The sequence below is a fragment of the Bacillus rossius genome, chromosome 14 (genome assembly GCF_032445375.1).
Source record: "Bacillus rossius redtenbacheri isolate Brsri chromosome 14, Brsri_v3, whole genome shotgun sequence".
In the NCBI taxonomy this organism is placed as follows: Eukaryota; Metazoa; Arthropoda; class Insecta; order Phasmatodea; family Bacillidae; genus Bacillus; species Bacillus rossius.
Genome location: NC_086341.1, coordinates 41438864 through 41462712, shown reverse-complemented (window position 1 = coordinate 41462712; position 23849 = coordinate 41438864). Strand labels below are relative to the sequence as shown.

Here is a 23849-nt window from a genome sequence, read left to right as displayed (position 1 = left end):
GTCCGCTGTCACCTGTCCGCTGTCACCTGTCCGCTGTCACCTGTCCGCTGTCACCTGTCCGCTGTCACCTGTCCGCTGTCACCTGTCCGCTGTCACCTGTCCGCTGTCACCTGTCCGCTGTCACCTGTCCGCTGTCACCTGTCCGCTGTCACCTGTCCGCTGTCACCTGTCCGCTGTCACCTGTCCGCTGTCACCTGTCGGCTGTCACCTGTCGGCTGTCACCTGTCGGCTGTCACCTGTCGGCTGTCACCTGTCGGCTGTCACCTGTCGGCTGTCACCTGTCGGCTGTCACCTGTCGGCTGTCACCTGTCGGCTGTCACCTGTCGGCTGTCACCTGTCGGCTGTCACCTGTCGGCTGTCACCTGTCGGCTGTCACCTGTCCGCTGTCACCTGTCCGCTGTCACCTGTCCGCTGTCACCTGTCCGCTGTCACCTGTCCGCTGTCACCTGTCCGCTGTCACCTGTCCGCTGTCACCTGTCCGCTGTCACCTGTCCGCTGTCACCTGTCCGCTGTCACCTGTCCGCTGTCACCTGTCCGCTGTCACCTGTCCGCTGTCACCTGTCCGCTGTCACCTGTCCGCTGTCACCTGTCCGCTGTCACCTGTCCGCTGTCACCTGTCCGCTGTCACCTGTCCGCTGTCACCTGTCCGCTGTCACCTGTCCGCTGTCACCTGTCCGCTGTCACCTGTCCGCTGTCACCTGTCCGCTGTCACCTGTCCGCTGTCACCTGTCCGCTGTCACCTGTCCGCTGTCACCTGTCCGCTGTCACCTGTCCGCTGTCACCTGTCCGCTGTCACCTGTCCGCTGTCACCTGTCCGCTGTCACCTGTCCGCTGTCACCTGTCCGCTGTCACCTGTCCGCTGTCACCTGTCCGCTGTCACCTGTCCGCTGTCACCTGTCCGCTGTCACCTGTCCGCTGTCACCTGTCCGCTGTCACCTGTCCGCTGTCACCTGTCCGCTGTCACCTGTCCGCTGTCACCTGTCCGCTGTCACCTGTCCGCTGTCACCTGTCCGCTGTCACCTGTCCGCTGTCACCTGTCCGCTGTCACCTGTCCGCTGTCACCTGTCCGCTGTCACCTGTCCGCTGTCACCTGTCCGCTGTCACCTGTCCGCTGTCACCTGTCCGCTGTCACCTGTCCGCTGTCACCTGTCCGCTGTCACCTGTCCGCTGTCACCTGTCCGCTGTCACCTGTCCGCTGTCACCTGTCCGCTGTCACCTGTCCGCTGTCACCTGTACGCTGTCACCTGTACGCTGTCACCTGTCCGCTGTCACCTGTCCGCTGTCACCTGTCCGCTGTCACCTGTCCGCTGTCACCTGTCCGCTGTCACCTGTCCGCTGTCACCTGTCCGCTGTCACCTGTCCGCTGTCACCTGTCCGCTGTCACCTGTCCGCTGTCACCTGTCGGCTGTCACCTGTCGGCTGTCACCTGTCGGCTGTCACCTGTCGGCTGTCACCTGTCGGCTGTCACCTGTCGGCTGTCACCTGTCGGCTGTCACCTGTCGGCTGTCACCTGTCGGCTGTCACCTGTCGGCTGTCACCTGTCGGCTGTCACCTGTCGGCTGTCACCTGTCCGCTGTCACCTGTCCGCTGTCACCTGTCCGCTGTCACCTGTCCGCTCTCCCCTGTCCGCTGTCACCTGTCGGATGTCACCTGTCGGCTGTCACCTGTCGGCTGTCACCTGTCCGCTGTCCGTCCTAGTCCGCCCGCTCCGTCAGCCGGAACTTGAGCGGGTTCTCCGGGATGTACGAGGAGCACACCTTGTACCGGAAGTCCTCGTAGTGGTACTCGACGCGGTACTTCCGGAACATCTGCGCAAGAAGGGAGACCGTGTGGGCGACAGGAACCACTCCGCGCCTTGCGACTCCACAGCTGCCGCGGTTCATCGAGCTCTGTACTCGACAAATACACGCAGTATTCACTTGTACATATACCTACCTATGGTTGTGCTATCTAGTTTCATGGGGAGAAAAAAAATCGTTTCGAGTAAACACTCATATGTATTCCGAAAATAACTGTCTATAAAATACTGTAGTGCCTGTTTTCATAAATTAAACAATAATTACGATACTGATTATTTTCATACTGTTACATATGTAACCCTTCTTCCTCCTTAATTGGAAGAGGGGTTGCGTCCCCGACTCACTCTGGGCGCGAAGGGAAAAAATAATTATTAAAACCAGGCATAAAAAGCTAAACAATATAAATTCCCCACACCACTGCCCAGGGGTCAGGCCAAAAAATTCAAAGGATATAATAGCAGAGTAACCATTAAACAAACAAGAGGCAAGACTTTGGACGTATGTTATTAAAAAATAGAAATTTGCAAAAATAATTTTTACTATACATAACCATACAAGCTTAGTTACAAAAGCTGACGTTAATAATGGCAGCATCTTATACCCATTTGCGATACTAACAATAACCTTTAAAAAATCGTAAAAATATAAATACTGATAACAACAAGTATAAAAATATATAAGGGCGTGAGGCGTGGCCACTATAAAATATCAAAATTTACTGACTGCCCTAATACCAAAAATCAAACAAGACAATCAATACAAATATATAAAAAATCTACAAAAATAATACTGAAGTACAAACAAATTATTTAAATAAAGTTCTTAAACTCTCAATCAACGGTTTAGTCTTTCTTCAGATGTTCGTTGCTAAAGACTTGCCAAAAAAACAAAGTTAATATCCTAGGCGTGCGCTGGCTTCCTGACCTTCCTCACCAACTCCAGAGTCTAATGCCACGCCGGGCCATAGGTACGAATTCACAAAGGCGTGAATGATGACCAAAAAAAAATTATCTTATTTTTTTTTTTTTTTTAAGGGAAATGTAGCAAAAACTCTTCACGTAACATAACTATGTTACCCCCGAAGTTTTTATTATATACTTCAAACAAAGTCTTACTTCTTTATTAACTTGCCAATGATTTCATAAAAACGTAGAATGGCCGCACCAACCAACATCAGGCTGCGCATGTAGTCCAATACCGATCGCATACTTTTAATAATACTGCACAAGCTGATATATTAGCTAAATGCAACTTTAAGTATGCCAATTCCGAAGACAAAGTCTCAAAAACAAATTGCAAAATGTTCGTTTCTTCCAAACTTATACTTTTATTACAACTACAGGCAAACGGGCGACCTTTTTTTTAAAAAAATCCCACACTGGAACAACGTGTGAAAACAAATGGGCCTCTTCACCAAACTGGCTAACAAAAGTTCCGTCCAAATAAAATTTAGTATGGGAAAATACACAGTTCACTAGGTTTGCCAAAAACCACTGCAGCACCACGAGGGTAAAAATCAAAATTGCGGCCTCTCTTTACCTTGATAAGTTCAGTATCACAGGGCAATCCCTTGCCCTGTCACCCAGCGTGGAGCCTCCATCCCAATACTCTTCGTCGCCCGTTGCCGTCCGGCACACCAGTCCGCGCCGTCACATGGCTCTCACCCTCGACGGTCGCTCGGCACCCACTCTCGCCGGCCCAGCTGATTTTTTCTTCCCGGCAAGCCGAATGTCTGACGTCATCAGCCAACCGCCGGGCGCTCGCCAAGTGGTATTTACGTGAAACACAATCGATGTTCTTAAACTCATAATCGATAGCTACCAAACGGCATATAACTAATTAACAGAAACAAATATAATTAAAAAAATTTACAGATAAATTAACATTAATTAAAAAAGGCGTAAAAATACGTGAAATAAAAAACCATATAAAACTAGAGACCAGCAACAAAAATAAATTACAAGTAAAAATGTGGCCCTGCCGGCCACAACCTCCGCCTTGAACAAAAAAAAAATTTAAACAGCAAAGAAAATTTTAAAAATAACCACAACTACAAATTATAAAAAAAAACCAACCAGAGTAAGTTCCAAATAAAATAAAAATAAAAATATTTAGCCATATTCACCCTAAAAGGGTCATCCACATTCATTTTAGGAACTCCGCCTTACAAACATTTTCAAATGACTAACATGGGCCTTTTTTACCTTATTATTCCTTTCAACTTCTTCCAACAAGACAGTAACCGGCCCTAAAATCTTTACAATCTTATACGGTCCATCATACTTATTCTCTAACTTAGAGCTCTGATACCCTACTTTGTCACTCAAAACAAATTGCCTGCATAGCACTTCATCACCAATTTTAAATACATTATCCACTCGCCCCTTATTATAAAACTTACTCATTTTCTTTCTAACCTTTTGCAGATTTTCGGCTGCTTCTTCCCACATTTTTTCCAACAAACGGGGGCTTCGGGTTTCCAAAAGGGCTGGACGCAAACCCCAACAATTTAGTAAAGGATGGGGTACATTTCTGCCCAAAAAAATTTCCGATGGTGTGAATTTAGTACCACTGTGTATGGTCATGTTAAAAGCTAAATTTAATACGTGGATAACACTGTCCCACTTCCGTTGGTTACGTTGATGAAAAATCGTGAGGGCCACTTTGACATTTTTATTCACCCTTTCAACCAAATTAGGGTTGGGATAATAGGGGCTGGTAGTAATATGTTTTATACCCCAATCTAAACACATCACTTCAAAACACTTACTCTTAAAATATGTAGCATTATCTGATACTACTTGCTCCGGGCTACCAAACAAACCCCACACTTTAGTTTCTAAAGCCTTAATAATATTCTCGCTTTTCATATTACGCAAAGGCAAAAAAAAACAAAATTTAGAAAAACCATCTACCGCTATAAGTAAGCAATTATTCCCCCCTAATGATCTAGGTAGGGGCCCAAAAATGTCCAAATAAACCCTTTCCCAAGGTCTAGTCAGAGCTTCAACAGAGTATTTACCTATCTTACTATGTCTAGATTGCTTAGCGCGCTGGCAATCTTCACAGCTTAAAACATGATCTTTTACGTCTTTTTTAAAACCTGGCCAAAAAAATTCTTTAGAGATTTTATCTATAGTTTTTTCGATTCCGCCATGCGCGCCTATATTAGAATCATGGTAATACCGCATTATCATTTTCCTTACCCCCTTAGGAACAAAAACTTTATGTTCTCCATCTTTCATCCAACACAAAAGCCCGTCTTTCATTCCTAAGTCTATAGTAGTATCCTGTCCCAAACGCGTTATTAAATCTTTAGTCTCAGGATCCTCTTTTTGTATTTCGCGCAAATCAATAAATCCTTGAGGGAATTCCCTCAGGATGTTACATTCTTCCTTGTCTTCAGTTCTCATTTCGTCTTTACACTGAAACTCATGTTCATCAAACATGCGCGATAAGGCATCGGCCACTACATTATCCTGTCCTTTCATATGTTTGAGGTCAAAACGAAAACGCGTCAACCGCATGATCCACCGCCCTATTTTCCCTAGTTGCCGCGGGTGGGAAAAAAGCCAAGTCAAAGCCTGGTTGTCAGTCCATAATTCAAATTTCTCATGTTCAAGAAAACTCTCAAATCTCTCAAACGCAAATATGCACGCTAATGCTTCCTTCTCATATACACTGTATTTTAACTCGTGCTTATTTAGGGATTTACTAGCATACATAACCGGTTTTAAACCTCCCTCACGTTCTTGCAACAAAACCGCCCCCAGACCTACTCCCGAAGCGTCCACTTGCACAATAAATTTTTGCTCAAAATCCGGAAGTATTAAAATGGGGGGTTGAGCTATGGCTTTCTTTAAATTCCTAAAGGCCTGTTCTTCCTCTTCCCCCCATACAAACTTAACATCTTTCCTTTTCAAATTATTTAAAGGCGCGCATAGGTTAGCGTAATTCGGTATAAAACGGGAAAAATAACCAAGCATTCCTAAAAAGCGCATCACTCCCTTAACATTACGGGGGGCCGGGAAATTAACTATGGGGTTTATCTTATCTTGGTCCATGACCAATTCACCTTCTCGGATTATGTATCCTAAAAATTTTATCTCGCTACGGGCCCAAACTATTTTTTCCGGATTTACGGTAAAGCCGGCTCCCTTTAGTTTCTCAAGTACTTTTCTTATATGTTCTATATGTTCTTCAAAACTATTTGAAAAAACACAAATATCATCCAAGAAACTTATTACAAATTTATACTGATATTCTTGTAATATGTGCCCTAAAATTCGTGACAAACATTGGGCCCCAAAATTCACCCCAAAAGGCACTCTAGTCCATTCAAAGTGCCCCCAAGGAGTGACAAACCCGGTAAATTTCTGACTACTTGCTTCTAATTCACATTGATGAAACGCCGAGTTCAAATCAAGCACCGTAAAAAACTTGGCTTTTCCCAAATATTGCAAAACAATTTCAACTTTAGGCATGGGAAACGGATCTAGTTTTACCCTGTCATTAAGGAGGCGATAGTCAAGGACCAAACGATATTTGCCCTTATTTTTCTTATCTACTAAAAAGGCCGGTGAGGCAAAATTGGATTTAGAAGGGACTATTACCTTATTATCAAGTAAATCATTAATAATTTCTCGAAAGGCTTTCATTTTAGGCGGGGCACATTGATACGGCACACATTTAATAGGGGTTTCATCTACCAGCACGATCTTGTATGGCATTAGCGTACATTTGCCAATTTTAGTAGTGATAACATCCTTATATTCCTCGCTTAATTGCTGTATCTGCAATTTTTCCTTCTCACCCAACCTTTGCTCTAACCCTTCGATACCACCACAAACCACCTTTCTTTTTTTTTTATTCTCCCACAATTTTATCTTAATTTTATCATTAAAATCAAACCTCATTACTTTCTCGCCGCACACTATTATAGCCTTACTATCATTTAAAAAATCCATTCCCAAAACTACTTCATGGATCAAATCGGGCATTACCCAGAATTCACGTGTCCAAGATAAATGTTCCAATTTAAAATGTAAAAATACTTTCACCTTTACCTGAACCTTTTGCCCGTCCGCCATGGCCACATTAATGCCTTGACTACTTACGATCTTAGTTTTCAAAAATTTATGATCGCGCACCAAATTACTCAAAAATTTCTGCTGGATGAAACTACAACTAGTCCCCGTATCAAGTAAAGCTTCTATCTCACGATCATACAACCAAACTTTGACACATAAACCTCTTTTTGCCTGAATGACCGCCAAACTATGCTTATTGTTAAATCGATATTTCTTAACTTCCTTACGGAAATTACATTTCCCGCTATTATGACCATCTTTATTACAAAAACCACAAACTAATTTTTTCTTGCGATTACATTTTTTTATCAAATGGTCCATGCTGCCACACCTAAAACATGTCTTGTGTCTTTCCTGCTCCGGTTTCTTTTTAAAGCAAAATTTTTCTAAATGACCATATTTGCCACAAAAACCACAAACCAATTTATTAACCTCCGAAACCGAGCAATCCTTAGCAAAATGCCCTACCTTATTACACTTAAAACCAGTCTTATCAATTTTTTCATTACCCGGCGTTTTAAAACAAACCGGTTTAAAATTGATTTTGCCTTTACACTTATCGAATTCACATTTAGCGTAAAAAATATTATCTACCTGGATAGCCCAAGTGTTGAGTTCCTCCACACTATTAGGTCTGCCAATAAATGCGCATTCGTGTCTGATGGCAGGATTTAGATTTTCCAAAATAATAGCTACAAAACGGTGATCATCTAACTGCAGACCAAATACATTAACGTGATTTCTAATATCCTGTATAAATTCTAAGGTGCTTTCATTTTCCCGTTGAAAACGGAAAATCAATTCCTTAATTAGATCGTCCTTCACCCTCTTAGGGCACAAATATTCCCACAAATTCTCTTTCACTACCGACCATCCAACATACTTATTTATACCTGACGTAATCACGTCTCTAGCGATCCCGCTACATTTAGTCGAAATACACCTTAACAATTCTTGCTCATTTTGTAAACAACAATTAGTTTTCAAACTATCTACCCCCAAGCAAAACTTTATTAAATCTCTTGGCCCACCGGAGCATAAAGATGGCAACCTATCCAGTTCCTTAAAAAGCAATTTACTTTGCATAGCAGTATTCAATGAATTTACTTGGCTGATCTCCGAATTCTCCACATTTTCCTCAACAGGTTTTTTCCTCCCTTCTTTAATGTGGGTACTTAATTTCCTGCGTAAGGTATCAATGTCATCCTCCAGACCACTCTCTACTCCCGCTGCTTGCAAATTAGCGTAAACCTGTTCTTTGGGAAGTTTATAAATCCAAGAAACTGCCATTATTAAAAAAATCAAAAAAGTCAGCAAAATCGCAAAAGTCCAAAGTCTCTGCCAAGCAGAGTGGCGCAGGTTGTAACCCTTCTTCCTCCTTAATTGGAAGAGGGGTTGCGTCCCCGACTCACTCTGGGCGCGAAGGGAAAAAATAATTATTAAAACCAGGCATAAAAAGCTAAACAATATAAATTCCCCACACCACTGCCCAGGGGTCAGGCCAAAAAATTCAAAGGATATAATAGCAGAGTAACCATTAAACAAACAAGAGGCAAGACTTTGGACGTATGTTATTAAAAAATAGAAATTTGCAAAAATAATTTTTACTATACATAACCATACAAGCTTAGTTACAAAAGCTGACGTTAATAATGGCAGCATCTTATCCCCATTTGCGATACTAACAATAACCTTTAAAAAATCGTAAAAATATAAATACTGATAACAACAAGTATAAAAATATATAAGGGCGTGAGGCGTGGCCACTATAAAATATCAAAATTTACTGACTGCCCTAATACCAAAAATCAAACAAGACAATCAATACAAATATATAAAAAATCTACAAAAATAATACTGAAGTACAAACAAATTATTTAAATAAAGTTCTTAAACTCTCAATCAACGGTTTAGTCTTTCTTCAGATGTTCGTTGCTAAAGACTTGCCAAAAAAACAAAGTTAATATCCTAGGCGTGCGCTGGCTTCCTGACCTTCCTCACCAACTCCAGAGTCTAATGCCACGCCGGGCCATAGGTACGAATTCACAAAGGCGTGAACGATGACCAAAAAAAAATTATCTTATTTTTTTTTTTTTTTTAAGGGAAATGTAGCAAAAACTCTTCACGTAACATAACTATGTTACCCCCGAAGTTTTTATTATATACTTCAAACAAAGTCTTACTTCTTTATTAACTTGCCAATGATTTCATAAAAACGTAGAATGGCCGCACCAACCAACATCAGGCTGCGCATGTAGTCCAATACCGATCGCATACTTTTAATAATACTGCACAAGCTGATATATTAGCTAAATGCAACTTTAAGTATGCCAATTCCGAAGACAAAGTCTCAAAAACAAATTGCAAAATGTTCGTTTCTTCCAAACTTATACTTTTATTACAACTACAGGCAAACGGGCGACCTTTTTTTTAAAAAAATCCCACACTGGAACAACGTGTGAAAACAAATGGGCCTCTTCACCAAACTGGCTAACAAAAGTTCCGTCCAAATAAAATTTAGTATGGGAAAATACACAGTTCACTAGGTTTGCCAAAAACCACTGCAGCACCACGAGGGTAAAAATCAAAATTGCGGCCTCTCTTTACCTTGATAAGTTCAGTATCACAGGGCAATCCCTTGCCCTGTCACCCAGCGTGGAGCCTCCATCCCAATACTCTTCGTCGCCCGTTGCCGTCCGGCACACCAGTCCGCGCCGTCACATGGCTCTCACCCTCGACGGTCGCTCGGCACCCACTCTCGCCGGCCCAGCTGATTTTTTCTTCCCGGCAAGCCGAATGTCTGACGTCATCAGCCAACCGCCGGGCGCTCGCCAAGTGGTATTTACGTGAAACACAATCGATGTTCTTAAACTCATAATCGATAGCTACCAAACGGCATATAACTAATTAACAGAAACAAATATAATTAAAAAAATTTACAGATAAATTAACATTAATTAAAAAAGGCGTAAAAATACGTGAAATAAAAAACCATATAAAACTAGAGACCAGCAACAAAAATAAATTACAAGTAAAAATGTGGCCCTGCCGGCCACACATATTTGTTAAAAAAAGAATAACGTTTACAAACACTTTTTAAAATACGTTACAAGATAAAATTTTAATGCGAAGAAATTTAATTTGCGGCGATTTCAAAATTTCCTTTGTAATATCTTTTAAAGATTTGTGCAATGGGAGTGCATGACATGATGTCCAAAAGCTTACATCAAGTCAATTTCTTTTGTGTTCTTCATAAACTTCAATTATTTTAAAATAAATCCTTAAAAATGCACTTATATATCCATCAAGCATTAGATGTTAAAATTACTTTTCAGTAATATTAATCTAACTGATTAAAACTACGTAATATAAATGAAAAATATCGTAATTGAATCTGAAAATATTGTGTTGCATAAAAAACATAAAAATACAATAAATTTTCGCCACCTTTCCTTACACAACAATGTTCAACAACCCACTATGAGCAACAATGTTTTGGTTGGAAGAAATTACTATTAAACCTGGATGAATGTTATCTTAAATGTAAAACTCCTGATAGGGAAAACAATTTGTCAAGCACAGACTACACCAAATTTCATGCAGCTTTGAACTTACAGTGTTAATTTAAATCGTTTTTTTTTTTTAAGTTTTCCTTTTATATAATTTAAAATACCGTAAAATTATGTTCGTCCTCTGGGCATCTAACAATCATTGGCTTACGAAATGCTAATAAACTTACAATTCCATGCATTTTGAATACAAACGTATTTACGCATTCGATTAAATTTTAAAATTTATGTTTGTTGTCTACCACAAAGAAAATTTAAGTGCATGATTCAAAATCAATAAACTATCATTTGCCATAAAACTCGCAAATATACAGCGTGTTACTATATTCGGATTCCCTTCATGAAGAACTGTAAGTATTATTGTTTTGACAGTTCTACTAGCTAGCAAGCAGTTAAAATTCGGGACTGTTTTCTGCGCGGGTAGAAAAAAAAGCTACATATTACATTTTCTAATGTTCGGCTCTTACCTTAGTGTTGCATTAATACGTCAATATTGTTTTTATAATTTTTAACTAAGATTCACTTCATTAATAAGCGTTGAAAAATATATTTGGTTGTTAACTTTTGCGTAAAATATATGCTTTTAGTAATAGTCATACAAATATTAAAAATTAAAATTTTTTGCAGTACTAACTTTGTTGTGACCACACCCTGGAATTTAATTCAATATGTTTCCCAAACTCATGTAAATTAACTTCTGTATTCCCATTTTAAAAATATTTCTAAAAACCTTACAGGGTGAATAAGCCAAGAGTTTAGCTGGTTAACACGAGTCGTAGCTCGTAGTCATAAATTTTAGTCTATATTCATAGGAGAATTATTAGGATGGCTTACACAGTCATATAATTAAAGTACGTAGCAAAATTTAGATACAAAAATCTAAAAACCAAATATTATGACTATGAATTCGTGTTGACGAAACACTGTGCACAACCAAACAACTTTATATTTGTGTTAAGCATGGTGTGATTTGTAAATGGTTTTTATTAATTATATTTGATTGTCTAATAAATAACTGCAATTTTTTTTTTACATTCCTGGGTTAGGAAAACTTTAAAGATTCAAATAAAATGCTGCTGGCTCTGATTAGGTTATAATTTTTTTAGAACATTTAATTTTATAAATTGTTTGAAAAATCTTGCATTTGTTACGATAATTATAAAAAATCCAAAATTTGAAAAAAATTAATAGTTTTAACAATATTATAATGAAGCTAGCAGTCTTATCTTTTAATTCGAAAAAAAATTATATATGTTCCGTGATATATTTTCTATCCTAGATTTTATGTAATGTTATTATTATTTATTTTAATTTTCTACTATTATACAAGTAAATAAAATATATTGTTAATATCAATAATCAAACTATTTGAAATTTTTAAATTTTTGGCATGACACCATTTCATTAAAATTATAATTTTACAACAAAAAATACTTATTATATTACAACCAAAAAAAAATTGTTCGCTCATTTCCAAACACACGCACACACATATATACATATATATACACCCATGGGTGTGTGTATATATGTATGTGTGTGCATATATATATATATGTGTGTGCATATATATATATATATATATAAGTGGACACATATATACATATATATACACCCATGGGTGTGTGTATAAATGTATGTGTGTGCATATATATATATATAAGTGGAGTTAAAGCCATTCAAAAACCTTACAAAATAACCAAAGGAGAATATAAGACCACGGCCCGAAACAAGGGGTGCCCCTTCACGCCTCCTGCCTGCCGCCAGCCACTCGAAGCAGCTTGAAGCAGCTGGAAGCAGCTGGAAGCAGCTTGAAGCAGCTGGAAGCAGCTGGAAGCAGCTGGAAGCAGCTCGAAGCAGCTTGAAGCAGCTCGAAGCAGCTGGAAGCAGCTGGAAGCAGCTTGAAGCAGCTGGAAGCAGCTGGAAGCAGCTTGAAGCAGCTGGAAGCAGCTGGAAGCAGCTGGAAGCAGCTGGAAGCAGCTGGAAGCAGCTGGAAGCAGCTTGAAGCAGCTGGAAGCAGCTGGAAGCAGCTTGAAGCAGCTGGAAGCAGCTGGAAGCAGCTTGAAGCAGCTGGAAGCAGCTGGAAGCAGCTGGAAGCAGCTGGAAGCAGCTGGAAGCAGCTTGAAGCAGCTGGAAGCAGCTTGAAGCAGCTGGAAGCAGCTGGAAGCAGCTGGAAGCAGCTGGAAGCAGCTGGAAGCAGCTGGAAGCAGCTTGAAGCAGCTCGAAGCAGCTGGAAGCAGCTGGAAGCAGCTTGAAGCAGCTGGAAGCAGCTGGAAGCAGCTTGAAGCAGCTGGAAGCAGCTGGAAGCAGCTTGAAGCAGCTGGAAGCAGCTGGAAGCAGCTGGAAGCAGCTTGAAGCAGCTGGAAGCAGCTGGAAGCAGCTGGAAGCAGCTTGAAGCAGCTGGAAGCAGCTGGAAGCAGCTTGAAGCAGCTGGAAGCAGCTGGAAGCAGCTGGAAGCAGCTCGAAGCAGCTTGAAGCAGCTCGAAGCAGCTCGAAGCAGCGCAAGCACACGCACCTTGGCCAGCAGGATGAGCAGCTCCGCCTCGGCGAAGCGCCGCCCCAGGCACATGCGCCGCCCGAAGCCGAAGGGCAGCGACGCGAAGGGATGCGCCCTGGAGTCGCCCCAGGGACAGCCTACCTCCGCCGCCTTGAGCCAGCGCTCCGGCATGAACTCCCCAGGTCGTGTGAAGTAGCGCTCGGAGTTGCCCATCACCAGGTGCGAGAATATCACGTGAGTCTGCCCGGGAACACATCACAAACCATGGACACGTGGTAGACATTACCCGAGATCACAAACATACATTATTCTGACCACGAGTAGGCACCCGACTTACACATTTTGACGTGACAACGTCTAATAAATCGATGAACGCCGGCTGCACGCACGAAAAAGGATGACTCGTCCCATTACGCTCATTGTACGCTTGCGCCGCATCTATCTCCTCTTCCACTCGATTGGAACAACCATCGATTTGACTTTCTCGAGGCACATTTAACTTGAAACACTCCCATTCGTTTCCTATTTTTCCTATCATCGTCCTATCCTTAACAGAATAACACAGATTGGAAGAAGTTATAGTTAAAAATAATCTCTTCGTTAAAGTAATAAACATATTCGAATTAATGAGTTCAAATAAAAGTAAATTCATCAATTAAATTGTAGATTTCATTTCACTCCTTCTTTGAATCCATACAAAATAGCGATAATTCAATTTTATTCATAAAAATATGGAATAATTTCATCAATGTTTTGTTATGACTTTATCACGTTAAACTATCAACCGTAAACCGACTCTATAGACAACCATTTTTTTTTTAAGTAAAACATCTTCAGAGCCAATAGGATAAACTCAGGGCGAGACATAGTTTTACTGATAGTTATACACATGGTATACATTACCAGCCAATTAAATTTGGAATGATAACGGTACAAATTTAAACATGAACATAGCCCTTTGTTTGTCTGTTTCAATTGAAAGCTTATTAGGAATGTATTTGATATTTTAGCACCTTGAAAAATCTTACAATAATAACCACATGTCTTCAGACTGTGAGTATAATCCAAAATAGGGCTTTTTGTGGCGAGGGGGGTGATTTCAACGAATAAAATGGGGAGCGGTGAATTGGACGTGCCAGATTAGTGGTTATTTAATATTCTTAACAGCTTTTCCCAACCTCAGTGACATCAGTGTACTTCGGGGTGAACGATGAGTATTGAAAATAAGAATGGATAACTCCATAATGCCTCAATGAACTTAAGAAATATATAAAACCACGACAGTAAACTAAAACACAAAACATGTGGTAGGTACAGATGTAAAACTGTTCAAACCAACCATCTCACAGATAAACTTAGAACATAATTATGATATGTACGACCAATTTATTGATTAAATAAATAATAAATTACACTAATACTTACGCCTTTAGGTATTGTGTACCCTCCTATCGTCATGTCAGATTGTAGACTTCTCCCGTTTCCAATGATGACGGGGTACATCCTTAAAACATAATGCAAACATATGTTTACATGTTTTGAATTACAAACCGAAGGCTGAAAGTAGATATTAAAATTTTTCTCTAGGCATTTTAATGCTCAGTTCGTCATAGTTGGGGCCATTCAATTAAATATATTACCGTAAAACAATTTCAATTAAAAATTTATTCCTGTGTAATATCCAGTCAGACTTTATGACATGATAGTTAAGCTTACTTGGCTGTGCGTTTCTAATGGTCACAAAATGTTTTCCAGGTAATTAAATTTGTCAAGATAAAAGTTAACAGTAAGTTGGCATATACATATAAATAGGGATACGGGAGAGAGTCAAGTTTATGCACTGGCTATTGGAAAGTCCACCAAGGTTTTTCACTTGTGAAACATCCGTGTTGACTATCCCTGTAGAAAAGTCATGAATAAATAATCCCTGAAAAATGTCATCGCTGTCAGGGGCATCACGGTGTACAATTATTGTGAAATAAGCCTTTATGGCCAATGCTGTGTAGCTTGTCTGACATATAAATAGAGACCGGAAAATTCGCGGATTCATTTCGTGATAGGCTGAAATTAAAACATGTGTACAATTCTGCTGGTTCTGCTATTTGCTCGCAGTTTAACTGGAGGTCTCTGGGCCAATGAGAGACTATCGACCAAAGAAGCGTCGAATCACAAGCTACCCAGTGGAGACGCCTCACAATTTAGTACCCAATGAACACACGTGTTTACTTGAGAAATGCAGAGGATAATGGAGACTATCCTAGAGGTCACTGAATCCGCGAATTTTTCCGGTCCCTACATATGAAAGTTCAAAATAGCAGTAACAATTACAGCCATTTGCAAAACATCAGTACTGTTAGTTTAAAACAGTGAGAGTGGCAGGACAGTTACGCCAGTGGCACTACTGAGAACCACGTGACCCCGCCCGCACCTGAGAGTCTCCTTGAGGCAGGCGCGCAGGAAGGGCACAGCCTGCAGGCTGTCCCAGTCCAGGGAGGTGTCGGCGGAGGGGAGGACAGCGCGCAGCTCCCGGTGAAGCCTCTCCTGCTGCCGCGGGTTGCGACTCAGCTGGTACATGGTCGAGGTCACCGCCACGGACGTCTGCGGCAAGGCACGGTAGTCGTCACACTCCGAACAGGCCAGCCCGGTCACGCTCCGATCAGGCCAGCCCGGTCACGCTCCGATCAGGCCAGCCCGGTCACGCTCCGATCAGGCCAGCCCGGTCACGCTCCGATCAGGCCAGCCTGGTCACACTCCTGTCAGGATAACCTGGTCACGCTCCGATCAGGCCAGCCCGGTCACGCTCCGATCAGGCCAGCCTGGTCACACTCCTGTCAGGATAACCTGGTCACGCTCCGATCAGGCCAGCCCGGTCACGCTCCGATCAGGCCAGCCCAGTCACGCTCCGATCAGGCCAGCCCGGTCACGCTCCGATCAGGCCAGCCTGGTCACACTCCTGTCAGGATAACCTGGTCACGCTCCGATCAGGCCAGCCCGGTCACGCTCCGATCAGGCCAGCCTGGTCACACTCCTGTCAGGATAACCTGGTCACGCTCCGATCAGGCCAGCCCGGTCACGCTCCGATCAGGCCAGCCTGGTCACACTCCTGTCAGGATAACCTGGTCACACTCCTATCAGGCTAACCTGGTCACACTCCTATCAGGCCAGTCTAGTCACACTCCTGTCAGGCCAGCCTGGTCACACTCATATCAGGCCAGTCTGGTCACACTCATATCAGCTAGCATGGTCACACTCATATCAGCTAGCATGGTCACACTCATATCAGCTAGCATGGTCACACTCATATCAGCTAGCATGGTCACACTCATATCAGCTAGCATGGTCACACTCATATCAGCTAGCATGGTCACACTCATATCAGCTAGCATGGTCACACTCCGATCAGCTAGCATGGTCACACTCCGATCAGGATAGGCTGGTCACACTCCGATAAGGCCAGTCTGATCACACAATACACGCTCGGATCACGGGCACTCTGGGTTCTCCGACTGTCCCAGAGACGTGACGGACTCAGGCAACTATCTTACTGTACCATCCGGCAGGAGCGTGCACAAGATTTCAATCATCGCTTGCTATTTTCTTTTCAATGAGAATTATAAATTTTGATAAAATTTGAAGCGTACAAAAGCTCCAGGCGGCGAAGGGGATAAAATACAAACAGAAGTACTAATTAGTCCTTTCATGTAGGAACAATGTGAAAAGCGTTAGTTCCCCTATGTGTTTCAACATTGACATTGACATTGACATTGAAAACCATTTCAAAGGCAAGGCAAATTTATTAAGGTACAACAATAATGAATGCTTCTACACACCCTAATGTTAGGGTTCTACAAACAAGGCAATAATACGCGAAGCGTGTCATCCGGGTGCCGATCATGGGTAAGACAATCAGGTAAACCAAGCTAAAAGACTCGTGAAACCAAACATCAATTTAGAACGTGGCAACGAAACAAAATTTAATTAGTATACAATTTTTAGGATTTGGAGAAGATGGGGGGGGGGGCAGTTTTACCCCTCCATTGCCCCATTCGTTCCGAGTGTATGCCCTTGTGTATGTCCTATAGAATCGAAACTCGGTCGTGATGCTCCTTATATTATGATGCGTTTAGCCCGGGCAACGCCGGATACTTCAGAAAGTATTTTACTGATTTGTAAATCACTGGAAAGTTAGAAGGATTACCTATCGTCGGGCGCTGAAACGAATTGCTGATTTGCGACCTGTCCCAAGATAAGTGACTTAAACCCCGAAAACATCAGACTGTATTAGACTACAAGAAACTGTATCCCTCATAGGGCTTTATACATTCTGAGTGTTTCAGGACCGTGTGTAGTTTATTTTATGTCTAAACTATTAATGCCATTGAAATCATCCTTCACAAATAAGGTTCTTCTACGGTACAAAATTAATTCTTCTAATTTTTTTTCACGTGTTCATGTATTACGTTTAGGTTCAAGATGTAAACATTCGTCTATTGTTTTGATGTACTCAGTTGCCACAGATAGATATAAAGTGAACTAGAAAGAACCTTCCTCCTCAGACCATAGATAGGATGAGAATTATGCTGTAGAAAATCAGGATTTCTTTGAGATTCCCCTGACAATTTCCAGACAAAGTGAAAGGAAGAGCCGATACGTCTGGAACACGAAATGAATGATTCACATTGTATTACGGGCAGCCTTGCATGCTACGCGTCATTTTAATGTATTTATTTTTTGTGTCGGTAAACTACTTACTTACTTAATGTTCGCAGGCTTTCACGGCCATTGTCTGAAGTAGCTTGGCCTCTGGGTTGTAGCCGCGTCCTTGGCGAATAATTCACCGACGTTTCGGTCGACATTGCTGTCACCATCATCAGGAAGCAGTTACCTACAGGACGCGGCTACAACCCTATATTATCTTTGAAAGATTTGTGCAATGGGAGTCCATAACTTGATGTAAGCTTTTGGACATACGCCATTGCTAAGCACATGTATGTTTGTAGAAGAAAACTACAAAAAAAACCAAAAGACAAAAACACAAATATTATGTGGTGTTTATATCCTGTTGACAACAGCAATTTGTTGCTTAATTTGTGTTTTTTGTCTTTTGGGTTTATTGTAGTTTTCTTCTACAGTCATACATATGCTTAGCAATGGCGTATGTCGAAAAGCTTACATCAAGTTACAACCCTATAGGCAAGCTACTACTTACTTACTTACTGGATGCCACTTTTAAATAAAGTTATTACTATTGCCGTGACTTTGAATTGAATGTGCATGTGGCTACTCTAATGCAACCACTGCAGTTGTCGGTGTTACGGCACGAGGAGAGGAAGACATCAGTACTCCCCCAGGCATTTGATCCAGTTAGGGCGTTGTCCTGGTTAGGAGAAAGATGGGTCTTTTACATGCCAGACACTGTTACCAGTGCCCAGAACCGGGGAATAGATTCGCCATTTCCAATCGCGGCATGTTACTGGAGAGCGCACGGCTAGGTCGAGAGGTTGAGGAGACCCATCCCAACTTCGGCCCCCCAGCTCCGCCGTGAACCCACAGACCTCCTGCAGAGCCAGCCCCCTCTGTGGGATCTGAGCAGCACCGCCACGGAACCATACGAGGAGATGAAGTCAGCCGCGCGCATGCGCAGTACCGTGTCCACGCCGACGAGGAAGAGGTCCATGGCGAGCACGGCCGCCATCTTGGGGTCGCCGCACCGCGCCAGCACCTGCTGCAGGATGGACTCTTCGCTGTCGCCTCCCCCAGCCGCCAGGCGCGCTGTCGCCGCGCCGATGTGCTTCATGCACAGCCTGCGAGGAAACGGAATGCACTGCCTCTCACAGTTCCCAGCGTCAGTGCACGGAACCGCAGAACAAGGAGGAAGATACAGAAGTGCGACTCTTACACTGGAAACTGAAACCATGTTCCGCGCGACACGCAGTGGCGTAGACAGGATTTGTGTATGGGGGGTGTTAAGAAGCATGCGCACGCCGCCCCCCCCCCTCCACCTACGTATTAAAGCGGGGGGTCCGTCCTCCCCCGGGAAAATTTGGATTTTAAGGTGTAAAATAGTGCTATTTTAGCAGTTTTCGGTATTTAAATTTAAATATTGTAATGGTAAAATTTTTATTGATTTTTATATGAAATTTGTTTGAGTGATGAATAAGAAATTAATAAAATATTTGGTGCTAAGGGGGGGGGGGGGTTTGAACCCCTAACCCCCCCCCTGGCTACGCCCCTGGCGACACGTGTCGCTATCTGTTGGGCGGGCCCATAACTACTGGCAAAAAAAGTTGGTATAGAGGTTCTAGTACAAAGTTTTATGTTAGTAATGTTATTTATCTACTTGACGACTAATTACTTAGTAAAAGTGAGTCCAACTGTGCTGTTTTGTGTCGCCTCTGGACTGGCGCGCAGTCTTCTCGTCGTCATAGGACAACTGTGAAATTTGAGCGGTGACCGTAACATTATATGGCGAACAAATGAAGATAAATGTGTACTGCAAGTTCCTCAAGTGCTTTCAAGAATCTGTACCGGTTGTTTTACCCCTAAAAGTTACTCTGAAAATACTCCTTTTAGCCCCTTTAACTCTTCTAAAAATACAGTTTAAAACCTCTATCCGAAATAAAAATTGGGATGTGGCTGTGTCATGGACAGGCCGTGTGTAGTACGTGAATACGTGTACGTAACAGGTAATATTTTCTATACAAAATATAAAATACACATGTTTCTATTTCAGCACCATATATATTATTTGCAACTAGTTTACGCTAATATTTATACACCCAATCGATAGATTTTGACAAGAGCTGACGATTGAAACCTAAACGAACGTAGATGCTTCTCCGAGTCAAGCGTTATACTAAATGGAAATCTCGAAACGCAAGCAAAATGGCCTTCCCCCTCCACCACGCGCGATGAGTCACAGTCCTCACTTAGCGTGACGAATTATATGATCCTTTAGCTATCCATCGGTGTAATTAAATTCTGGATAGAGATGACAGATATGTAGCTGCAACACCAGACTGTAACCCCCGATTTGGTTATCAATTTTTTTTTTAGTTGCCTCCCACCATGGAAGGAATTTTAAAGACGTATTCACGTCGAAAGTATTTTTCGATCCTCGGTGAATTATTAAATGCGTTTCGTGAGCAGTCACCACTAGGATGTCTTTCCTGAAGCTCCTCTTGCTCTCTCTCTGTGTGTCTGTGTGTCTGTTTGTCTGTGTGTGTCTGTGTGTGGTTCTGTGTGTGTGTCTGTGTGTGTGTGTGTGTCTGTGTGTGTGTGTCTGTGTGTGTGTGTGCCCGGGAAGGCGGGCGGGAAAGTGCTGTCCCAACGTGGAGCGCGAGACGCCGTGTTCGCAGTCAGGTCGAGGTATCGGGGCAGCGGGGACACTCACAGGCGGAAGTGGTCGAGGGCGCCGATGTAGTCCCTGAAGGCCGGCGTGGCGAACAGCCGCCACACGGGCAGGCGCAGCTCCACCTCGGCCACGGTGCTGAAGAAGGTGTGGATGGCGGCGATGATGCCGTGGGCGTCGTGGTCGGGGGGCAGGTCTCTGCTCAGGCAGCCCAGCCTCGCGTCCAATGACACGCGTCCCACCGCTGCCGACACATGTGAGACATCTTCCTACCGACGCCTGCTCTTCGCTGACTCATATCTCGAGCACACGTCGTTGCCCACTATCACACGAGGCGCTTACAAGCGGAGGGATCACAAGTGAAACACATACCTGTAAATATTACGTTCAGTTTAACATTAATGCGAATCGGTTTTGACGTGATAACATCTTATAAATTGATGAACGCAGGCTGCACGCGCGAAAAATGGTCACGTTCTGCCTGAGCCGAGCGTGCAAGAACCGGCCAACCACCGTGCGAGAAAAACTTGTATGAAATCAAACAGGTCAAGGCGGGCTTTTTAACTAATTGTCCGTGATTATATTGAAATAAATTATGGTGCCGGAAGGTAGGTATTTCGGCACGTTTTTTTTTTTAATTTTTATTATAATTTTAAATTATTTTGGAAATTTTATTTTCCAAATAAATTGGTTACACAAAGGTGATATACACTTTGTTAGGCTGGTGTACTCTACATAGTTAAACTTTGCTGCAGTGGCCCGAGGCAACTTTTCTCAGGGGCCAATATGATATTTTGCAAGTCTAAAGACGTCGTTAGCAGCCCGGATGACATTTCTCCCGCTTGCAGTCACGCCCGGGGTCTGTAATATTAATTCCCTACATGACTAAATTTGCATAAAGTAGCTTCTGGCTTGCAAACTCTTTTTCTTAGAGGCCCGCTGAGCCCAGCGAGTCTCGGTACGACCGAAAATCCCATGGACCTTCTTTCCCAGCCTCGTTGCGGTTTTTTTGTCCACCCTCACCCCCAGTCCCCCCCTTTTGGTTCTCAGAATTTAGCCCATTGCCCTGACGTGAACTCGCCAGGGAGTGGCCAACTTCAAGGACGATTTACCACAGAAAAAAATATGTTCAAATATGGGCCACACACGACATCTAGTGGCAGAAATAGTAACTTCTGCAATTGTCGCCAGCGAGTGGAGCTAACGCCCGCGACACCTGGTGGCGACATTGCTAACTTCCCTCTACCTTCGCCTTTAGGACGGCAGAGAGCAGCATCGGCTGCACCATAAGCCCCTATACTTTCAACTCGCGTCAAGAAAAAGTCGATTCTATGTAGCTTTCTGTGCCCGGTGGTAGAGAGCGCGGTGGTCGTCCTTCGGCACTTCAACTGATGTGTTGTTGTTATGCCCACCTCGGTCACCTCCGGCAGTTCTCGGCCCAGAGCCGAACCTTCCCCCTCTTTTCCATAGGGCCGAGTGCCGGTTTTAATCAGGAGCTTTGTCCGCCATTACGGCACTTAGACCTCGGCTACTTACCGTGGAGCAGGTCGGCCTGTGCCATCTCGGCGTCACCTCTGCTGAGAGGCTTTTTCGCGGCTACGACAAACTATTCATTCGAATAAGGAATGTAGTCACCTGTGTTAAGGAATGTGATCCCAGTTTCGAAATTTAGTAGTAGCCAGTCAGTCATTCTAATTAGGCAACAAGTAATGTCTTTGTTTAAATTTTATAATTTTTTTTTATTTTTCTAAATTATGGGTTCTTCCGCCACCTCTGCACTATTTTCGGTCCGCGCCTTTTGGATTTCTGCGCGAGACTATTCGTGAGTCCAGGAGCTACACCTTGTTTGGTGAGTACTTCGGTCTCTTTTTCTCCCCAAATTCCTGTTTGTTGGCCTTTTCGCTCCAACTGTGTTTGACTGTCTGGAAGCAGGTCTAATTCGTCTGAATTTGACTTGTGTTTCAGACAGGGTCCAACACTTGGGGGCCGAAATTGCACCCAACATGTTGTCCAGGACCTCGAGCTTCGAGCCTCTTTAAGAAGAGCTTTATCCCGGCCAGACGTCCAACTTTGAAGCCCCGGGTGGTATTTAAAAAAAATATAATTTCTCCCTACAACCAACGAACGAACTTATCAATGAATACCAGCGAGCAGTGGCAGAGAGAACTTAACAAATAACAATATGTGAAATTGTCCAAATGAAACGATAATTACAGCAATGAGTGGACGGATATAAATGCTACAATATGTCAGGAAGGATAGTTAAAAAAATTTTGTGCTTGATCTGTTGTTAAAAGTATAGTATAACTTCTTTTAATCATATTTATCCGGCCCTTTTTAATACCCTTCATTGTGAAACGTAAAGAATCTAAAACATAATGGCAAACAGATTTAATTCTTTTTAAATAAACCAGGAAACCTATAGACCAATATGCAGTGATTTATTTCTTATTTACCTATATCATTTTAAACGATCCACTAGCTCCCAAGTTGCTTGTGTGCAAGGAGTATAAAGTTGTCTTGTTCACCACCTCGTGCCACCTCTGGTAATACTTGTATTTTTCTTTATAATTTGCTCAGCTGCTTCCTAGGATTTTTTTTTAAATTTAAGATAATCTAATTTTGGGGCACGTGGGGCATAACATTATTTAAATTAAATTTGCAAAAAACTGTAAATAATATTTGAAAATTAAAAAAGTATGCAATTTTTCATAAATGTTTTCTTATGACGTTATCACATAAAATATCGCCCATAAACCGACTGTTGAGACAACCCCCCCCCCCTTTTTTTTTAGGCAAAAGAAAACTGTTTGGTCCATAGGTATGCATGAGTACTCTATGAGTTGAGCTACCATGTAAAAAAGGTTTTTTTTGTAAATTACTTTTAAAACATATTAGTAAACAATCCTGAAAGCCTCCACAATATCCTATATTCACTTTTAACCCTTCGTTTATAACCACCTCATATAGATATGAGTTAAAACCTCCTTGACATTTATTTATTTAAAAAAGGCTGTAGAATAGTTCACAAAAGCTTTAAGAGGTAAATACAATCAGGGCTTTTTTCAAAGCGGTTTACTCGACTTTCAAGCGACGTCTTGTACTTACATTCCAAAGCCCACTTGTATAGCTCGAACAGGAAGTTGCCAGGTAACTCTTTCTTGTCGTCTCTCATCTCATGGACCCTGTATGAAAAACAATTTTTTAAACAAGATACATAAATAATAGATGCGTGCTCGTAAAAGTACTTCAACTAGTTCAAATCATTAACATCTACCATGGTAAAATATTTTTTAACTATTTTGGAATAGAATCAGCCACACCTCTAAAATAATTAAAGAAGTACGCTAGAAAATTTTGATTTTCTTCAAAGTTTTACACAGCTAATGATGACCGTTTTATGCACGTGGCATTGGCTATTATGCTATCTTACACCATATGTTTTCTATTATCGTCAACAATGGTTGCAAACATTAAAATTTCGGACACGCCCTCTTTTGTAGATGTTAAGGCCCCCGCCTCGTCAGGGGTGTATGTGTGTTA

General features: G+C 42.3%; 1 protein-coding gene across 3 annotated transcripts in view; it reads right to left on the bottom strand.

Annotated features, from left to right (window-relative positions):
• The window catches only part of LOC134538815 (probable cytochrome P450 49a1), a 123224-nt gene that overhangs the window by 45136 nt on the left and 54239 nt on the right, over positions 1 to 23849 (bottom strand). Inside the window, exons 5-11 of one of the 3 annotated variants that reach the window (XR_010076213.1) lie at positions 23415 to 23491; positions 20349 to 20550; positions 18603 to 18759; positions 15384 to 15553; positions 14381 to 14459; positions 12974 to 13195; positions 1665 to 1808 (exon numbers count right to left, since the gene is read on the bottom strand). Coding sequence is in view for 2 of the 3 variants with exons in the window: in XM_063380320.1 (XP_063236390.1) it covers positions 1695 to 1808; positions 12974 to 13195; positions 14381 to 14459; positions 15384 to 15553; positions 18603 to 18759; positions 20349 to 20550; positions 23415 to 23491 (1021 nt within the window). In the remaining variant the exon portion in view is untranslated. Of the gene's footprint in view, positions 1 to 1519; positions 1809 to 12973; positions 13196 to 14380; positions 14460 to 15383; positions 15554 to 18602; positions 18760 to 20348; positions 20551 to 23414; positions 23492 to 23849 lie in introns of those variants that run through there. The other 2 variants (XM_063380320.1, XM_063380319.1) reach the window with 2 other exon arrangements.